This window comes from Ochotona curzoniae, unplaced genomic scaffold (assembly GCF_017591425.1).
Source record: "Ochotona curzoniae isolate NIBS_2020 unplaced genomic scaffold, NIBS_Ocur_1.0 contig_3643, whole genome shotgun sequence".
Classification (NCBI taxonomy): domain Eukaryota; kingdom Metazoa; phylum Chordata; class Mammalia; order Lagomorpha; family Ochotonidae; genus Ochotona; species Ochotona curzoniae.
In genome coordinates, this window is record NW_024465933.1 from 6,507,393 (window position 1) to 6,522,994 (window position 15,602).

Below are 15,602 nucleotides of genomic sequence, written 5' to 3' on the forward strand. Positions count from 1 at the left end.
ACAGGCAGAGGCAGAGGCCTTGGGTTGGGGCCCGGCCCCCTGTGCTGCAACGCAACCTCAGGTGACCCCAGTGCCTGCCCCCGGGGAGAAGCACCATGTAGGAATGTGGTTGAATAGAACGAAGTAGAATTCCTTAAAAAGTATAGAAAGAACAATCATTAGTATATATCATTACTATGCATCTACTAATGATTATACAGTAATAATAATGAAATGTCGCAGCATATAAAACAAATTTCATGTATATTTTAAGTACTAGAAAGGGTCCTGAAATTTTACCTTTGTGTGGTGTTTTGTAATGAACTGCTGTTTGCGATGCAGTGCTGTAAGTAACAGGCACATTGCTGTTCCTTCTTTCTCAGGGACAAGAAGAGTCAACAGTGATCCTTTGAAAAGAGGCAGGAAGAGAGGTAAAAACAAATGATTGCCACATTTTAAATAGTTAGTAGGAATTAACTAACAACTTATTAATAATGACGATTCTTCTTGATTTCTGCCTTGGGCGTGACCCAGTCCCACTGTTTTCCGCATTTGGAAAGTAAGAACAAGTGGGAGGTTTTTGTGCATTTCTCTCTTTTAAACACAGTTGATTTATATTATACATCTGTAAAACCACAGTTAAGTTTTTAAAAATGTGTAATGCATATCAAGTCACAGGTATGTATAATGCATGATTATACTGTCAATACATTCTTATATGTCATGTATTTATAATTTTAGGATATAATTTTTGTAAGTATGTCCCAGATGGGCTTCTGAAAAGTTACCTCTGTATGGTGTTTTGTAATGCACTACTGTTTGCAATGCAGAGCTGTATCAGGCACATTGCTGTTTCTCATCTTTTTCAGGGGCAAAAAGAGTCAACAATGGTCCTTTGAAAAGACGCAGGAGAACAGGTAACAAGAGCAGAATGCTAAAATGTACTGTTAACAATTCAAGGTCCGAGCTTTTATTCAGCGCTGCACGTCCTGAGCAGTGAGTGGGTCTCCTGAGCTGGCTTTCTGCAGCTGCCCTAGTGCATGGGGACTGTGGCAGCATGACGGGTTGGTGCTAACACCCACCTGCTGGATTAGCCAGCCGATCCAGGAGGCACCCTAGGTCTGACAGCACCTCCTTAACTGCAGATGCCATTTGAGGAGGGAAAGAAGAGAAGGATGGAAAGGGCACACCCATGTAATGCTTAGCCGACCATTTGCTTGCACACGTGGAGAGCCATTGGTGGCTCCACCCAGATCCATGTCCTGACTCCCACTCCACCTCTGACTGACATCTGTCCTGTTTTGGCGTGGGAGGTGGTGGTAGATGAACTCCATCAAGTGCCCCAGCTCTGGGCCTGCCCCAGCTCTGGTGGCCTGTGTATCTCCAAGTGGTTCTTGGAGGACTGAGGGCAGCCCATCCTCCTACTTACCAGTGTGCAGCCACTCTGCCACAGAGGTTCTCTCTAAGACTATGCTGCAGTGGAATTAGATCCCTGCAGGCCCCTAGTGCAGGGTGCAGGCTTCCCTGAGTTCCTGCAGCTTCCTCTGCAACACATCCACCCGGCCCCCCATCACACCAAGAGCTGAGTCCAGGAAGTGAAGCAATACACAGGGAGGGGGAGACAGACACCTCCCACTGGGAGCCCACAAGCCACCCCTGCATGTTCCTGCTCCCCCTGCTGATGCCTCAAGTTGGAGAGGGACAAGACTAAAAGCTACTGGTTTTGCCTCCCAGGAAGCTGTGGGTTGGCCAGCAGCTTGGTGTTCAGACTGTGCCACACAAGACAGGATTTTGGAGGATGGCAGTGGAGGTGACATCATGTTTAGGTGTCCAGACTGCCATAAAAGAACTCAAAATGTAACTCATGGGGGAATCCTTGCTGAGTATTCTAAGCTATGATTGGGGAATCTTGAACTGTTGCTGTCAGGGTGCCAGGTGGAGTCCCAGCTGACTGCCTCCTGCCTGGGAACACAGCAGAAGATGGCCCAAGTACTTGGGCACCTGCCACTCACCCTAAGGACCTGGATGGAGTTCCTGGTTTACCCAGACCTGGCCACTGCAGCCATGAGGGGACTGAAACAGTGGAGAGAATCTCTGGTTATCCCTTTCTCTGTTGTTCAGTCTTTCAAATAAGTAAATAACAAGAACAGCCCATGCATAATAGTAGAGGATAACGAAATGGAAAAAAAATGTATGCTTCCTGCAGGTCGAAGAATTCCTATACAAAAAATTGCAAAATTCAACGGTCCTGAGCTTCCCGTCGAATGTGGACCCATGGAGGGGATTCTATACAAGAATCTGCTGCAACAAGGTGAGCTTCATGGGCTTCTGTGAGTTACCGCTGAAATGCCCCTGCAAAGAGCGTGCAGTTCAGGAGGCAGACCCCCATGCTGAGCCTCCAAGTCCTGCTGTGTTCTGTAACATCGCCAGGAGAAGCCCTAGGACTCAGTCTGCAGCTGTGCCCCCAGCCAGTGGTTCTCTAAGTGAAGGACAGCACAGCAGAGTCAGCAAAGGAAAAAGACACTTAGCTCTGGTCCAGAGGAGACCGAGAACAAGCCCCTTGGGAGCCCTATCTGCTGCAGGCGCATAGGGCACAGTCCTGCATGTGTCACATGGTGACTGCCAGGGAAAGCCAGGATTTCCATCAAAAGGTAATCAGTCATGGAGACGGCCTCTCCATGGCGCATTCCCAATCCCAAACTCACAGAAGGAAAGCAGGTGTTCTGCATAAGCTGCGTGGCTTGCACACACACACTTGCAGGCACAGCTGACCACTCTTCTCAGTTCTGAGGATGGCAGAACCCCTCCTGAACTCCATCCCATAAGGCCAGCTCAGGACCGACCATTCCCCATTGGCTCTTCTAAGGATAGTCCCAGGCTCATGGTGCTAGCTTTCTTATACACACACGCCAGATGTCCTGTAGTAACAGTGGCTTTTCCAACCTCTGAAATGCGTAAGACATTAGCCTACTGGGCCATATCTCCTCTCATCATGAGAAAGGTCCACAGGATGCCATTTAGCACTTGACACCAGCTCAAGCAGCTCAAAACCTGGATTAAAAAAATGCACACATCTGAGAAATCCCACAGGCCCTTCATGGGCCCTCTCCCCATAGCAGCCTTATGCTAGGGGCGCAGAGCTCAGGATTTGGAATCAGAAGAAAGATCGGCAGCCTGTTTCAGATACACTACGGTGTGTCAGTCAGTTTTCCATTCCTACAATGAAATACCAGAGGCAAGCTCCGTTATAACAAAAAGAGGTTGGCATAGCTCTTGTGTTTGGAGGCTGCAAGTGTGAGATGAGGCAGCCACATGTGTCCACCCTCTAGTGAGGGCCTCCTGATGGATGGCACCTGGATGGGTGGACATGAGAGGAGAGCACACTGCAAAGCAGAAAGCCCAAGAGCAGCTGGACTCCTGCGATTCCTTCTGTGGGCAGCCCCTCAAGCACCTGCAGGGTTCCCATGAGGCCCGACTTCTTCAGGGTCCAGCCACTTCTCCCATGGCCACACTAAGGACCTAGCATCCCACACATGAAGACTTGGGGGACAAACTCAGAAAATGCCTTCGCCATGACAGTGTGCGTCAGGTGTGACATGATACTCAGTCGCTGTGGCTCTTAACTTCCCCCCACACACAATGAGAACAAGTAAAACTTGCCTCCCCCTTCTCTGCCAGTTTCTCCCACTTCCACAGTATACCTCTGGGCTCCAATGGCTGTTTAAGTATTTGCTCTATGATTCTATTTCATATTTGTAACTTAACTTTTCACTTTGGAAAACATTTCTGTAATAGAAGGTTTATTTAGTGCCTCACACTGTGTCTCACTAAATCTTCACCTTGCAAGCACCAGAATCTAGTTCAGGTCTCAGATGCTCCACTTCCCATCCAGCTCTCTGCTTGTGGCCTGGGAAAGCAGCCGAGGACAGCCCCAAGCCTTGGGACCCTTCACCTGCGTGGGTGACCAGGTAGAAGCTCCTGGCTCCTGGCTTCAGCTCAGCTCCAGCTGTTGAAAATGTTTGGGGAGTCATCCAGCAGATGAAAGATTTTTCTGTTTCTCCTCTCTGTGAATCTGCCATTCCAATTAAATAAATGTATCTCAAAATATTTATTTCCATTGGAAAGGCAGGCTTATTTACAGAGAGAAGGAGAGACAGAGAAAGATCTTCCATCTGCTGCAGGTTCACTCTTCAAATGGTCGCAACAGCCGAAGCTGAGCCTATCCAAAACCAGGAGCCAGGAACTTCTTCCAGGTCCCCCACGTGTGTTCAGGGTCCCAAGACCTTAGGCCAGCCTCTGCTGCTTTCCCAGGCCATTAGCAGGGAACTGGATTGGAAATGCAGCAGCCAGGATTCCAACCGACACCCATATGGGTTGCTGGTGGAGGATTAGCCTGTTGAGTCATAACACCAGAATCCTATAATAATAGTTAGTTTTAGCATGAAGTAGCCATGAGTACAGACCATGATAAAGAGTTGATGATCAATCATTATCTTGAGGAATGAAGTTATGCAAGTCATGGTGGAAGTAGCTGTAAAGACAGTTTCCACATGGCTACATATAGCATGGGGCTGTATGTCCTCATCTGTCCCACTGATGTTTAGGCTGGCACAGAACCAGAGAGAGACAGGGAGGACAGTCCTGCTTGTTCTTCAGTGCTGCTCAACTGCTTTTTATCATAATAAAATATTGTGAACGGATAAATATTGCTGGCAGTTATTCTCCACCTCACTGCATGAAAGTCCCAGACACAAATACACGATGCAGAGTCTCCTTCAACCTTGACCTTTCTTTCTGGGAATGGAGCACTGAGGTCTGTTGGGGAAACAGTCTCCTGCGACAGATGCAGAACCCCAGATGGGCAGCTCCACGGCCAGGGTGGTAGGAAGCCAGGCTTTAGTGCTGTCGCCATGGAGGAGCTAACCTTGTCCTGATCTTACAGGCTCCAGTCAGAAGTGTATACAGGGTGAGGATGGACGGTTCTTCACCCTGCGAGAATTTGAAATTGAAGGCGGCTACAAGGCATCCAGGAACTGGAAGCAAAGCGTGCGCTGCCTCGGGTGGCCCCTGAAATTTTTGATCCAGGTATTTTGGTGACTTGAGGTCTTGTCAATGCTTTACCATCAAGATTCACCAGTCTGGACTTTGGGGGACCTTTGCTGTGTCCACAAAGCCATCCTGACTACATCCCAGGGTGACAATGCAATTGTAGCTTTACTGCACAACTCAGTGTCTCCATGATTGGCTTGCTTTACAGCCTGGTCCTGTAACTACATTAGCATGTCCCCTTTGGGGGACAGGATGGTTGGCACCTTGTGGTCTTCATTCTGCCACAAAGGAATTGTGCAGTGGGTCACATGAGGGGAGAAGGGAGTGTGCAACTTTAGGAACCAATAAATGTACCGTCATAGAATTATGTATATGGAAATGCTGAATGGTGTGGGTAGTTCCTAGATTCTAGTGTATTTCAGCTAGATGAACCAGTCAGTGTTAACCTTGAAAGAGGACATAAACAGAGTACATTATAAGTGATAGCTTTGCCCCTTCCATGAATCCCCTGGCATGGACAAGGCAGGAACAGGCTCTCCGTGCAGATGAACCTGTTGAATTTCAAACCCGGATACTGAGCTCTTCCAGCACACCTCAGACAGTCCTTGCTTGTGGCATTCTTGCAATGAAGAAAGGGATTTTTGTAAAGCAAATATTTAATGAGCTCCATCTCAAGCTACAAGAGAGGACCAGGTATGAATCCCAAACTAGGGAGATGGCTGCCCCCAACCACGGAGTAGCATGGGGCGCATGCTGGAGTAAGGAGCATTGGCAGGAGGTGAGGAAGCAGCTGGATGAGGGACTGTCGTTTCTGGCTCTGAAGTCAAGGGCAGATTCCCAGGACAGTTTTCATGTCCAAGAACAGTCTGGCAAACAAGAATGATGAACAGGGCATCATATGTGCACACAAAGGACAGCCAGAATTGTGCTGCGCCATGTGCTGGGACACATCTGGTTAAAAAGGCTCCAGTTGTTAGCTCAGCTGATGGTAGAGGGCAGGAAGCCCTCCATCACCAGAGCATCGTGGAAAACAATCTCCATGAAGACATCTTGACTTAGAGCTGACAGTGAGACACCCCGATAGAAATTGCTAGAAGATAGTCATAGACACAAGCCTCACAGAACAAAGGCAAGATCCATGATGTCGCTGACTGTTTCTGTCTTTCAGAAAGGATTTCTGCAAAACCCACCAAGAAGCAGAAGAAAGGTGATTATCGCCTGACTTCCTACCAGTGTCTCATCCATCCAATCTCTGATTTTCCGTGATAAAATTAATTTTATTCTTGATGCTCTTGCTGCTTCCAAACATCGCACAAGGTAGGAGGCTTTGGGCACTGGAAGCTGCAGCTGGAGATGGGAGCAGTCCTGCAGAATAAATGATCAGAGTGAGCCCCCCTGGTATGTATTTCACTGTCACGCCACCTCCAGTGGAGCCTGCGTGAGAAATCACCAGGCCGAGGCGGAAGCTTCAAGGAAGGATGCCTCCTGGACTCGGCTGCATCTCTAGTGGTCTTGGCATTCCTGACTGTGCTCTCTTTGCTCTTATCTTCATGGCTGGAATAATACTACTTGTGTTCGGCAAAGGCTCAATGTTCCTTTATAGTTCTATGAAGCCTTCTGACAGGAGACTGGACAAGGCTGGCAAGCAGTCTGAGATAAAACTATCAGGTCACTAGCTTTAACAAACCTACCTGGGACTATGTTTGAGAATTCCTAAAAAGAAGATTATAGTGGAAATCTATAGCTTAAAACACCATACAGGAAGAAAAACTAAGAAAAATAGACAGGTTAATATTAAAGCCAATGTAAGGCACAAAACACAATGAGAGCTAAGCGCTTAATGATTAAAACTGCAGCTGGTGCCACACCGCATCCACAAGAAATAGCAACTGCAGGCTGTCACCAGGCTGTTAGAGAACAATCTTTTATCAGCAGACCCACTTACCTCCCTGGAATAATTGTTTGTGGAAATGTAACCACATGAATAAACAAAGAGAACATCCCTTTGCAATCATCTACTATATATAAGCTGATGCCTTGCTTTTGCAAAATTCACTCACATACAACTGCCTTGAGTTGTCATGTCTGCTTGTCAACCCCGAATTCTTGCCCACCGTTCCAGGGATCCTGTTCCCGTCGGACTGATTGCTCCCAGCTGAGCCAGTCTGTCGCATTTCACTAGATCTGAAATGTCGTACTTTCTTAGAGCTAAGCACAGACGATGGGAGTGGAGTTTAAAAAGCAAGTGTGGGTTTGAAATACATACAGGGAAGGAGCAGCTGTTTCGCTGGGAACATCCTATGATCACACTAAATGACCTAATGTAGAATTCCCCAGGGAACGAACATCACCCAATGGCCAAACAACAAAAACACATCCTCTGCCTTTCATGCATACTTTCCCTGCACTGCACATAAGCTTGTATACACACACACACACACACACACACACACACACACACACACGGGAAATGCTTTTGCTTTATTACATTCTGAGAAGAACAGGACTGCAGCAGAAGTGCCCTGTAAGCCTGCTGATCTGCAGTCTCTCCTTTGTGAAGAGACCTCGGCCTATCAGAGGGGCTCTACAGACCCCATGCCATCAGTGATGGTGGAGACTCCCTCCGTGTGAGCGAGCCATTATGGAGTTCACAGACCAGCGACCTCCATGCTGTGTGGACTCCAGAGAAAGTAGTGAAAGCACTGCCTTGCCTGTCCTCGCCAAGGCTGCAGGTGAGAGAGCAAGCACGTGGTGCAGGAGTGTCAGGGAAGGACTTCCATTTCCATAACCTGTGGCATAGGTAACCTTCCACATCCCTTGCATACCAGGAAGCCAGTCCTCACAAAGATGGCCAGGGGCCATTTTCTTCACTGACTTGATAACTAGAGATGCAGGGACAGGCTTCTGCATCCACCAAGGTTTCTGGAGAGAAGTGATTTGATCTATTGATTAAGTGAGTTCAGCATAGGCTAATCAAAAGCTGGTCATCTCCCTTCCCTTCGCTTCATCACAGGTGCTCCCCCGCCATGCCCTAAGCACCTGCTCCAAAGGTGAAACCACCTCAGCTCCCAGAGGGTCTCTCCACCGGGTCTTCTACCCCAGCCCTTGGTTTCTGATTCTTGTGTTATGCATCCATTCAACAAGCAACTGTGGAGCAGCTATTAGGTGCCAGGTGTTATGCTGATCAGTGGTAATGCAGAGCAGGCCAATATGACCGAATTGTGTAAGCCTCCTGCCTGACCTGGCATAATAATACATGGTGGGGCTGGGGGAAAATGGAATTCTGCACCACTCAAAGAGGTGGGCAGTAACATGGCCATCATCTCCAGTCTGTGTGGTCTGAGTCACACTGAGTGCTGTGGGCAGGAGGTAAGAGCTGGGGTAGCCATTGTTCTAGGCTGGAGGGAGGCCAAGCCATCCCAGATACCCAGGGTCCATGTAGCTGGGATTCAGGAGAATGTGGAGAAGTCCCATCTTGAGGAAGAAGAGCTGTGAGCACTGGAGACTCTGGGAACTTGTGGTCCTCAGCATTGCATCCCACTGAGGAGGTCTTTTGGGGGCTGCTGCATTGCTCTGAACTGAATGGTTATGAGAGTCAGTGAATGGTGACCCAGCCTGGTTTCCACGGTCCTAACTTAGAGGAAAAGGGCCAAGGGCCCCCACGTGGGAGGACCAGCACAGTGTCGTGGCTTAGTCTGGGAACCAAGGCCAGGCTCCCTGCATGGCCTCCAAAGGCCTGCACCTGGGGTTGAAGAACCAGGTCTGAAACCTACTTAAAGCCAAACCTCCATGAACACAGTAATGAATGCTTTCCATTCTCTAGTTCGACACCCAGCCACATAAACACAGATACAAAATGAAACCAAGGGAGGGCTGTGGCACAAAAGACTGAAATGTTCTGTTCAGGTGTCACAGGTTAAACTGCTGCCTACAACACTGGCATGCCATCTGAGTGCTGGCTGAAGTTCTGGCTGCTCCACTTCTGATCCTAGTCCCTGCTGATGCACCTGGGCAATGCAGCGAAAGGTGGCCCAGGTGCTTGGGCTTCTACTTCACATGGGAGAGACCCAGATGGAGTCCCAGGAGTCAGGCTTGAGGCTGGCTCAGTCCCAGCTGCTGTGATCATAGGGGAGTGAACCAGACGAGTCTCTGTGTGTGTGTGTGTGTGTGTGTGTGTGTGTGCCCCTCTTCCTCTGTAAGTCTAACAAATCTTTAAAAAATAATTCTTTTAAAACTATACTCATGAAACTATGACTCATGAAAGGTCATATCCAATATTGTGACTCAGTCTTTCTCTTTTCCACAGCGTACACAGCAGTCTGACAGCAGCATCTCTATTGACCCTTATGTAAGTACAGTCTCCTTCCTGTGATCCTGTGAGAGTCCGGGCTTCTCCCCAAGCACATGATCTCAGTCCTACTGCTGTCCCCTGCCGCATGCTCACAGTTGGCGGCAGAATGCCTTTCGTACCCTGGTTCTTTCACCTCAACACACAGAACTCCCAGGACAGGGTCTGCACCCAGGCCTGCCATTCAACTGCTCAGAGGCTTATGGATGGAACTACGGGACACAGAATGTCACAGAAGTTGACTCCATCATAGTATGTTCTCATGAACTGCCCTGGAACAAGTCAATTTAAATGATGAATGTAGCTAGATAACACACTATGTTTTGAGGCCAGGCTTTGCCAACCAAAAAATAATTGATTCAGATGATTTTTAGTTCATTTTTGGTGCTATTTCTAAGCTATTCTGGGTCTGAATCTCAGCTTTCATAAAAACTTCTGTCCTGTCACTGCCCTGCACCAGTGGCATCCCATATGAACACTAGTTTGAGTTGCAGCTGCTGCACTGCTGATCCAGCTCCCAGCTAATGTGCCTGGGAAAGCAGTAGGTGACGCTCCACATGCTTGGGCCTCTGCAGTCACATGGGAGACCAAATGGGGTTCCTAGCTCCTGGCTTCAGCTTAGCCCCACCTCTGCTGTTGCTGACACAGAGCCAGCACTTCCTGAACTTTACCGCACAACAGAATGGTCTTGAAAAATCTCCACTCGATGTGGATCCTTTCCTTTTGAGGTTGGAGACTTCCAGGTGTCACCTTGGCATGTGCAAGGTCACATGTCCTAGAATCCCAGTGTGTTGACCTGTGGGGTCTCACTAATCCCCAAGACATCTATTCCATCTCCTCTTTCAGCCAGAGAACTCCAATGAGTGTGACATGTGCTGCCAAGGGGGGATGATTTACTGCTGCGATACCTGTTCAAGATCCTACCACCAGGACTGCCACATCTCACATATAGACCCTAAGAGGTTAGTAAGCCACTTCCCCACCCAACCCTCTCCTGGTACAGCACCTGCATCATTCACAGCTGGCCTGCCGGGTTCTGGGTCCTGGTGAAGAGCTTCAAGGATCCATCAGATGAGGATCCATAAGGATCTCCCAGAGCTCTAACGTGGCCAATAGCAGCAGACTCATAGAGGCAGAGTCTCTTCAGATGGTTCCTAGAACCTCACACACTGACACAGTGACACCATCCTACCCTGGCTGTTGGTTCAAGCCATATCTCTCCCCTCTCCCCGACCCTCTACCATACACACACATACGCATCCTGACCTGCTGTGGCAACATTGCAAGCAAGGTTGTTAGGGCCTTCAGAAGGCTGTGCCACTATCTGTCAAGTCAGCTGATTCTGCATCGCAAGGAGCATGGTAAGGTCTGTGAACTCTGTGGATGTGAGCCCCTGCTTCAGACAAGGCTGATGCTGTGTAGGTTACCATGGAGACCGATGAGGTGTCCTGAGAATGATGCTCTGGGTAGAACTGCTGTGGCCAGGAGAATGGCCTCTATGAGGAAGGCATCTGTCCTGGTGAGGTCAAAGCTTTCTCCTTCCATGTTGGGAGGGATCAAGTAAGCCACCTGCCCCCAGGGTGCCATCTGAGGGCATCAGTGCAAATGCATGCCTTTGATGAACTGGACAAACTATAGAGGCAGAAGACAGAACAGCCGTTTTGATCAGCCTGTATATAGTCCCAGATCCACGCTGGTCTGGGTCCATGGAACATGCACTGAACATCCTGGGAGAGGTGACATCTCAAGGATGAGTTATTGTATGTGTATCTGATTTTCTTTTTTTTATATATTTATTTATTTTGTATCTGATTTTCAAAAGCCTCACAGCACAGACAGCAGGGGAGAGACACTGGGGAATGACTCTTAGGGCAAATGGAAGGTGTCTAACTCATTTGTAGGTTTCCTTTCCAAGAAGGTTTTACGGGACAAATTCTAGAATGGAATAAGGCAGTGTCAGAGTAGAAGATGCCTATAGCTTGGCTTTTGCCAAAAGTGAAAAAAACAGAAACCTGGCTCTCCTGAGTTTGACAAAGATGAGGTTGATGCATCATGGCCCAAGACACCAGTACTTAAGGTGCTAATTTCTAAGACTTGACTGTGCCAAAAAGGAATCGTTATCAAACTCCCAGAGGCTCTGATGCAAACTCCAGGTTTGGAGGTGAATGAGACTCCATCGCTCCTTAGGCATGTCACTCAACAGGCTTGTCACTCGTGCTGCCACTCTTGATGGGAGGGGAGTCTCTAGTTACAGAAAACAAAGGGTCTCCAAGAGGAGAGTGAGAGAAAGATGGAAACCACAGGTCAGTCTTGAGGAGAGGACTTCAGCAATCACAGAATCCCTGACTGACTCACCGATCCTGTCTTTGCTCACTTATGTCCAACCTCCTAGCAACCCATGGAGTTGCCTCAACTGCAGGACCAAAGACATGTGGCAGAGTTGTGGGAAGAAACAGCCACTTCATCAGGAATCAGAGGTGCTGCAGATGCAGATGCAGCCTGAGCAGCAGCTGGTGAGTGGTGCCAGGAGCCTGAGGCCACTCCTTGCCGGGCACAGGGCAGGAGCGCAGTCTGACAGCAGGCTGAACCTGTGCCTGAAGGTAAACCACAGGCCCTCACTGGGCTTCCATCCCACGACCTCACACCAGAGTGTGGTCTTCAAAGGAGACCCGCATTCCATGTGTGCTCCCAAGAGTCCGCAAGCCTGGAAGCTGTGTTCTGCCTGGGCGTGTGGGTGAGCAGCTCTATGCAAGGGGCCTTTCCCTCACTGTCTTCATCTTCTACAGAGATGCGAGTATCTCCTCCTGAAGGTATACCAGTGCTCAGAAAGTACCGCTTTTGCCTCGAAACCGCATTATGTAAGTAGCAGCCACAGCCTGAAGGCTGTGAACTTGTGATTGGAAATTGTACAAACAGCTTTTCTCTCTGCTTTCTGGGTGACTGTCTTCCTTCATATGTCTTATCACAAATCATCCTAGATGAGATCTCAAGTTTGCATCGTAGATGGGGGGCTGAAGCCACATAATTTGACTTCTCAGAATCTGGAAGCTGCAAGGCTCAGATGAGGGTGCCAGTGGGGTTGGGCTTAACCCAGGCTCCTCCTCTGAGAGAGCTAGCTGCACCAAGAAGGAGGGAGCTCCTGAGGGTCTCCACAAGGGCACCAAGCCAATGGGGAGGCTCCACCCTCACAACATGGTTACCTCCCAACAGCTCTTACACGGGGGGAGGAGAGTGTCAGGGTTCAGCCATGCAAGGGAGGCGGGAGGGGGAGGAACACACGCCCTTTCCTCATCCACCCACCCTGGGAGTCTAGAGAAAGCAGGCGTGGAGCCACACCCCCAGCCCTCCCATTGTATTTGTTGATCTCAACAGGGCACCCAGCCATGCCAGGGCACACAGGGGCCCGTGTTAGACGAGATCAAGAAGAAGCTGCGCAGTCAGGTGTACTCGCACGTGGGGGGCTTCGTGCAGGACATGCGCCTCATCTTTCAGAACCTCAAGGCATTTTGCAGCGTAAGTGATGCTCCTAGCGTCCCTGCTCTCCGTCATGGCCTTTCTACCTTGCATCTTCTATAGAGCGAATGTTTCAACTGCCCTCGTCAGTTGAGAAGCTCATACAAGCCAACGTGATAATGACAACCTGGAAGTATCCAGAAAGCTCTGGGGGGAAATAGCCCAAGCCAGAAAGCGTCACTGCCAGCAGGACCTAAGGCCCCTGCCTGTACTCTCTCACAGATGGAAGATTTCTGCCAAGGCAGAACGCTCGGCGTTCAGCAGAGCTGTTCACCCCCACAGGAAAGACAAGGGCATTTTCAGGGCAATCAGCTCTTCCCATCTTGAAGGGATGCTGTCATGGACGCCCTGTTAAAGCCTGGGTTTGCTTGCCCCATGAGCAGCCAGTCCATGGCTGATGCCAGTACGGTGGTGAGAGAAAGTGGGTGTTGATTTTGCACTCCGTGATGCCCTGAGGGACTGAGGGCAGCAAGGCTTAGGGACTAAAGCTGGGGCTGAGCCGTGCTCCCCAGCTTGTGTGCCACGGTGCTGGCAGCTTTCCTGTGATTGGTCGGTGGCTGAAGCCCCCGCAATTTCCTGAGAACATTGTGATGGCAGAGTGGACCAGAGGCCACCATAGATGGACATGGTCACTGTTTTGTTTGGTCAAGGCCAGGGGTTCTTGTGAAGTGTCTCAAATGGAATCCAGCTGCTCGAGATGAACTAGAGAGGTCATCATGGCTTTGCAGTCTCGTGGCTGCAGTCTTGTGGGGCTAGACTGATCCTTTTCCATAGAGTCATCAAGGCGGAGGCATAAGAGGACACGTTGAGGGGCGAGGCCGGAGCCTGCTAGTCTACCTCCCAGCCGGTAGGGACAGGCCCTGCAGACGACACCACACCAACCACCTCCCACCTTCAAATCCTGCTTTGCTTTATGCCTGAATTTCCTAGTCCTACAGCAAAAATAGTGAAAGGCATTCCCAAGGGGTGAGGTCAAGGTACAAGGGAAACGTGAATTAAAGTTAGACACTTTTGTGCTATCACATTATTACATTTAAAATGTGCTAGTATCTAGTATCTAGAATTCATAAAAGTGACATCTATCCATGAATTCATAAAAGTTATCCAATATCTAAAATTCATAAAATTAAATCTCTCCGTGAACTGCCCATCAGGAATTAGCCTGAAGTTTGTGAGTTGAGTATTCCTAACCAAAACATGTGAAATTCCAAATGTTCAGAAAATTCCACACTGTAAACCTTTGCTTCATGCATTAAATTATTAAAAGTTGCGTGCACACTTACCTACGGGCCGTGTGGAAGGCACAGACGGTACATCAATGAATTTTTGTGTGTGAACTCAGCCTGTATAAACAGTGCATCCTGTTGCGCATGTGCAAATGTTTGCCAAGTCTCCAAAACGCAGAATCTGCCGCACTCCTGGCTCCAGGCGTCTTGGGGAAGGGGTGCAGAGTCTGCTTTTCCACCTTCCAAAGAGAAACCACCAGAACAGCAGAGCACACCTGCCTTCCGGCTGTGGGGCTCATGCCCACGGGGGAGGTGAGGAGCAGAGCCCCACAGTGGCTAATGTCATATCTATTCTTTTTCAGGATGGAGTGTTCCTGAGTGAACTCGAGGCCAAGTTTGAGAAGAACTTCCAATGTATTTTTGCAGTTCAGGAAACCGGGCAGAGCATGTCTTAGTTGGAGCCCACCGCTTGTCAACATTTCTTAGCCATCCCTGACCACCTATTTGTCTAAACTAAATTTAGACTTGTCCAAGTGTTCGGATTGAACCACTTGGAGAGAAAGTTGCTGTGGAAGAAGGGCACCTTTCTCCACAGAGCGTTGGCCTGCTCATGGCCTCCATGCATTCAGATCCTTCATCAGATCCTTCAGCAACGTCGTCTCTTCCCACACAGGACTGACATTCTTCTTCACCCCGAAGTATTTTATGTTTTGGTTGTTACTGTCAACGGTACCTCTCTCCCTGTGCTTTGTTACTGCCGACTGTTACAGAAAGCTCCTGAGATCTGTGCATTCACTCACACACATGCAGGTGTAAGTGCAGAGATCACTCCCTTACTGAATGCTGGGCAGTACTGGCGATTGTTTTCTGTTTTGTTTTGTTTTGTGCCTGGTACCCAAAAGCATCAGGAAGACTTGGTGGATACATGACATTTCCGTGGAACCGCGATTGACTCCACTGATGGAAGCATTCACTACCTGGGCTCTGAAAGCTCTGACGAGCCTTGGCTCTGCTGGAGGGTGGCTCTGCCTAGATGGTTAGGGTCAGCCACTCCAGGTGGCTTCCTGATGCCACCAGAAAGCCCACAGGGAACATCCGAGACCGTGGATGCGGCGTATTCTCTTAGAACATACTTTTTCTTATGAGTGAGTGTACATTCAGTAATGACAATAAAAATAAAGAACAGTGAAACATAAACCAGTCCCGTAGTCATTTCCATTGTCAGTATCCAAAATTGCACATTGTATGTAATTTACGTACCTGCTCTATCTTTATGCACCTGGCCACGGTTTGCTTCTGCCAGTACCACCGCCTGGCACTGTAATGCTAGGAAAGCCGCAGCATCGCTGACTGATGAGAATGTCTGGCTCCATTACAAACCTAGGACCACCCTTACACATGCCTCCCTTCTGTGGCCAAAGCATCATCATGGAGTATATGACTCTACAGACATGGACAACTGCGGGGAAATGAGTAACTCTTCAGCA

At 49.0% G+C, this 15,602-nt stretch overlaps 1 protein-coding gene across 1 annotated transcript in view; it reads left to right on the forward strand.

The window, feature by feature from the left end:
- Window positions 1–15,269, forward strand: part of LOC121158200 (nuclear body protein SP140-like protein) — a 111,025-nt gene extending 95,756 nt beyond the window's left edge. Inside the window, exons 15-25 of the mRNA XM_040982861.1 lie at window positions 363–410; window positions 849–896; window positions 2,186–2,290; window positions 4,922–5,064; window positions 6,197–6,235; window positions 9,335–9,376; window positions 10,223–10,338; window positions 11,769–11,889; window positions 12,163–12,234; window positions 12,749–12,889; window positions 14,478–15,269. Of these exons, the coding sequence (XP_040838795.1) occupies window positions 363–410; window positions 849–896; window positions 2,186–2,290; window positions 4,922–5,064; window positions 6,197–6,235; window positions 9,335–9,376; window positions 10,223–10,338; window positions 11,769–11,889; window positions 12,163–12,234; window positions 12,749–12,889; window positions 14,478–14,570 (968 nt within the window). The 3' untranslated portion in view covers window positions 14,571–15,269. The remainder of the gene's footprint in view (window positions 1–362; window positions 411–848; window positions 897–2,185; window positions 2,291–4,921; window positions 5,065–6,196; window positions 6,236–9,334; window positions 9,377–10,222; window positions 10,339–11,768; window positions 11,890–12,162; window positions 12,235–12,748; window positions 12,890–14,477) is intronic.
- Window positions 15,270–15,602: the final 333 nt, after the last annotated feature.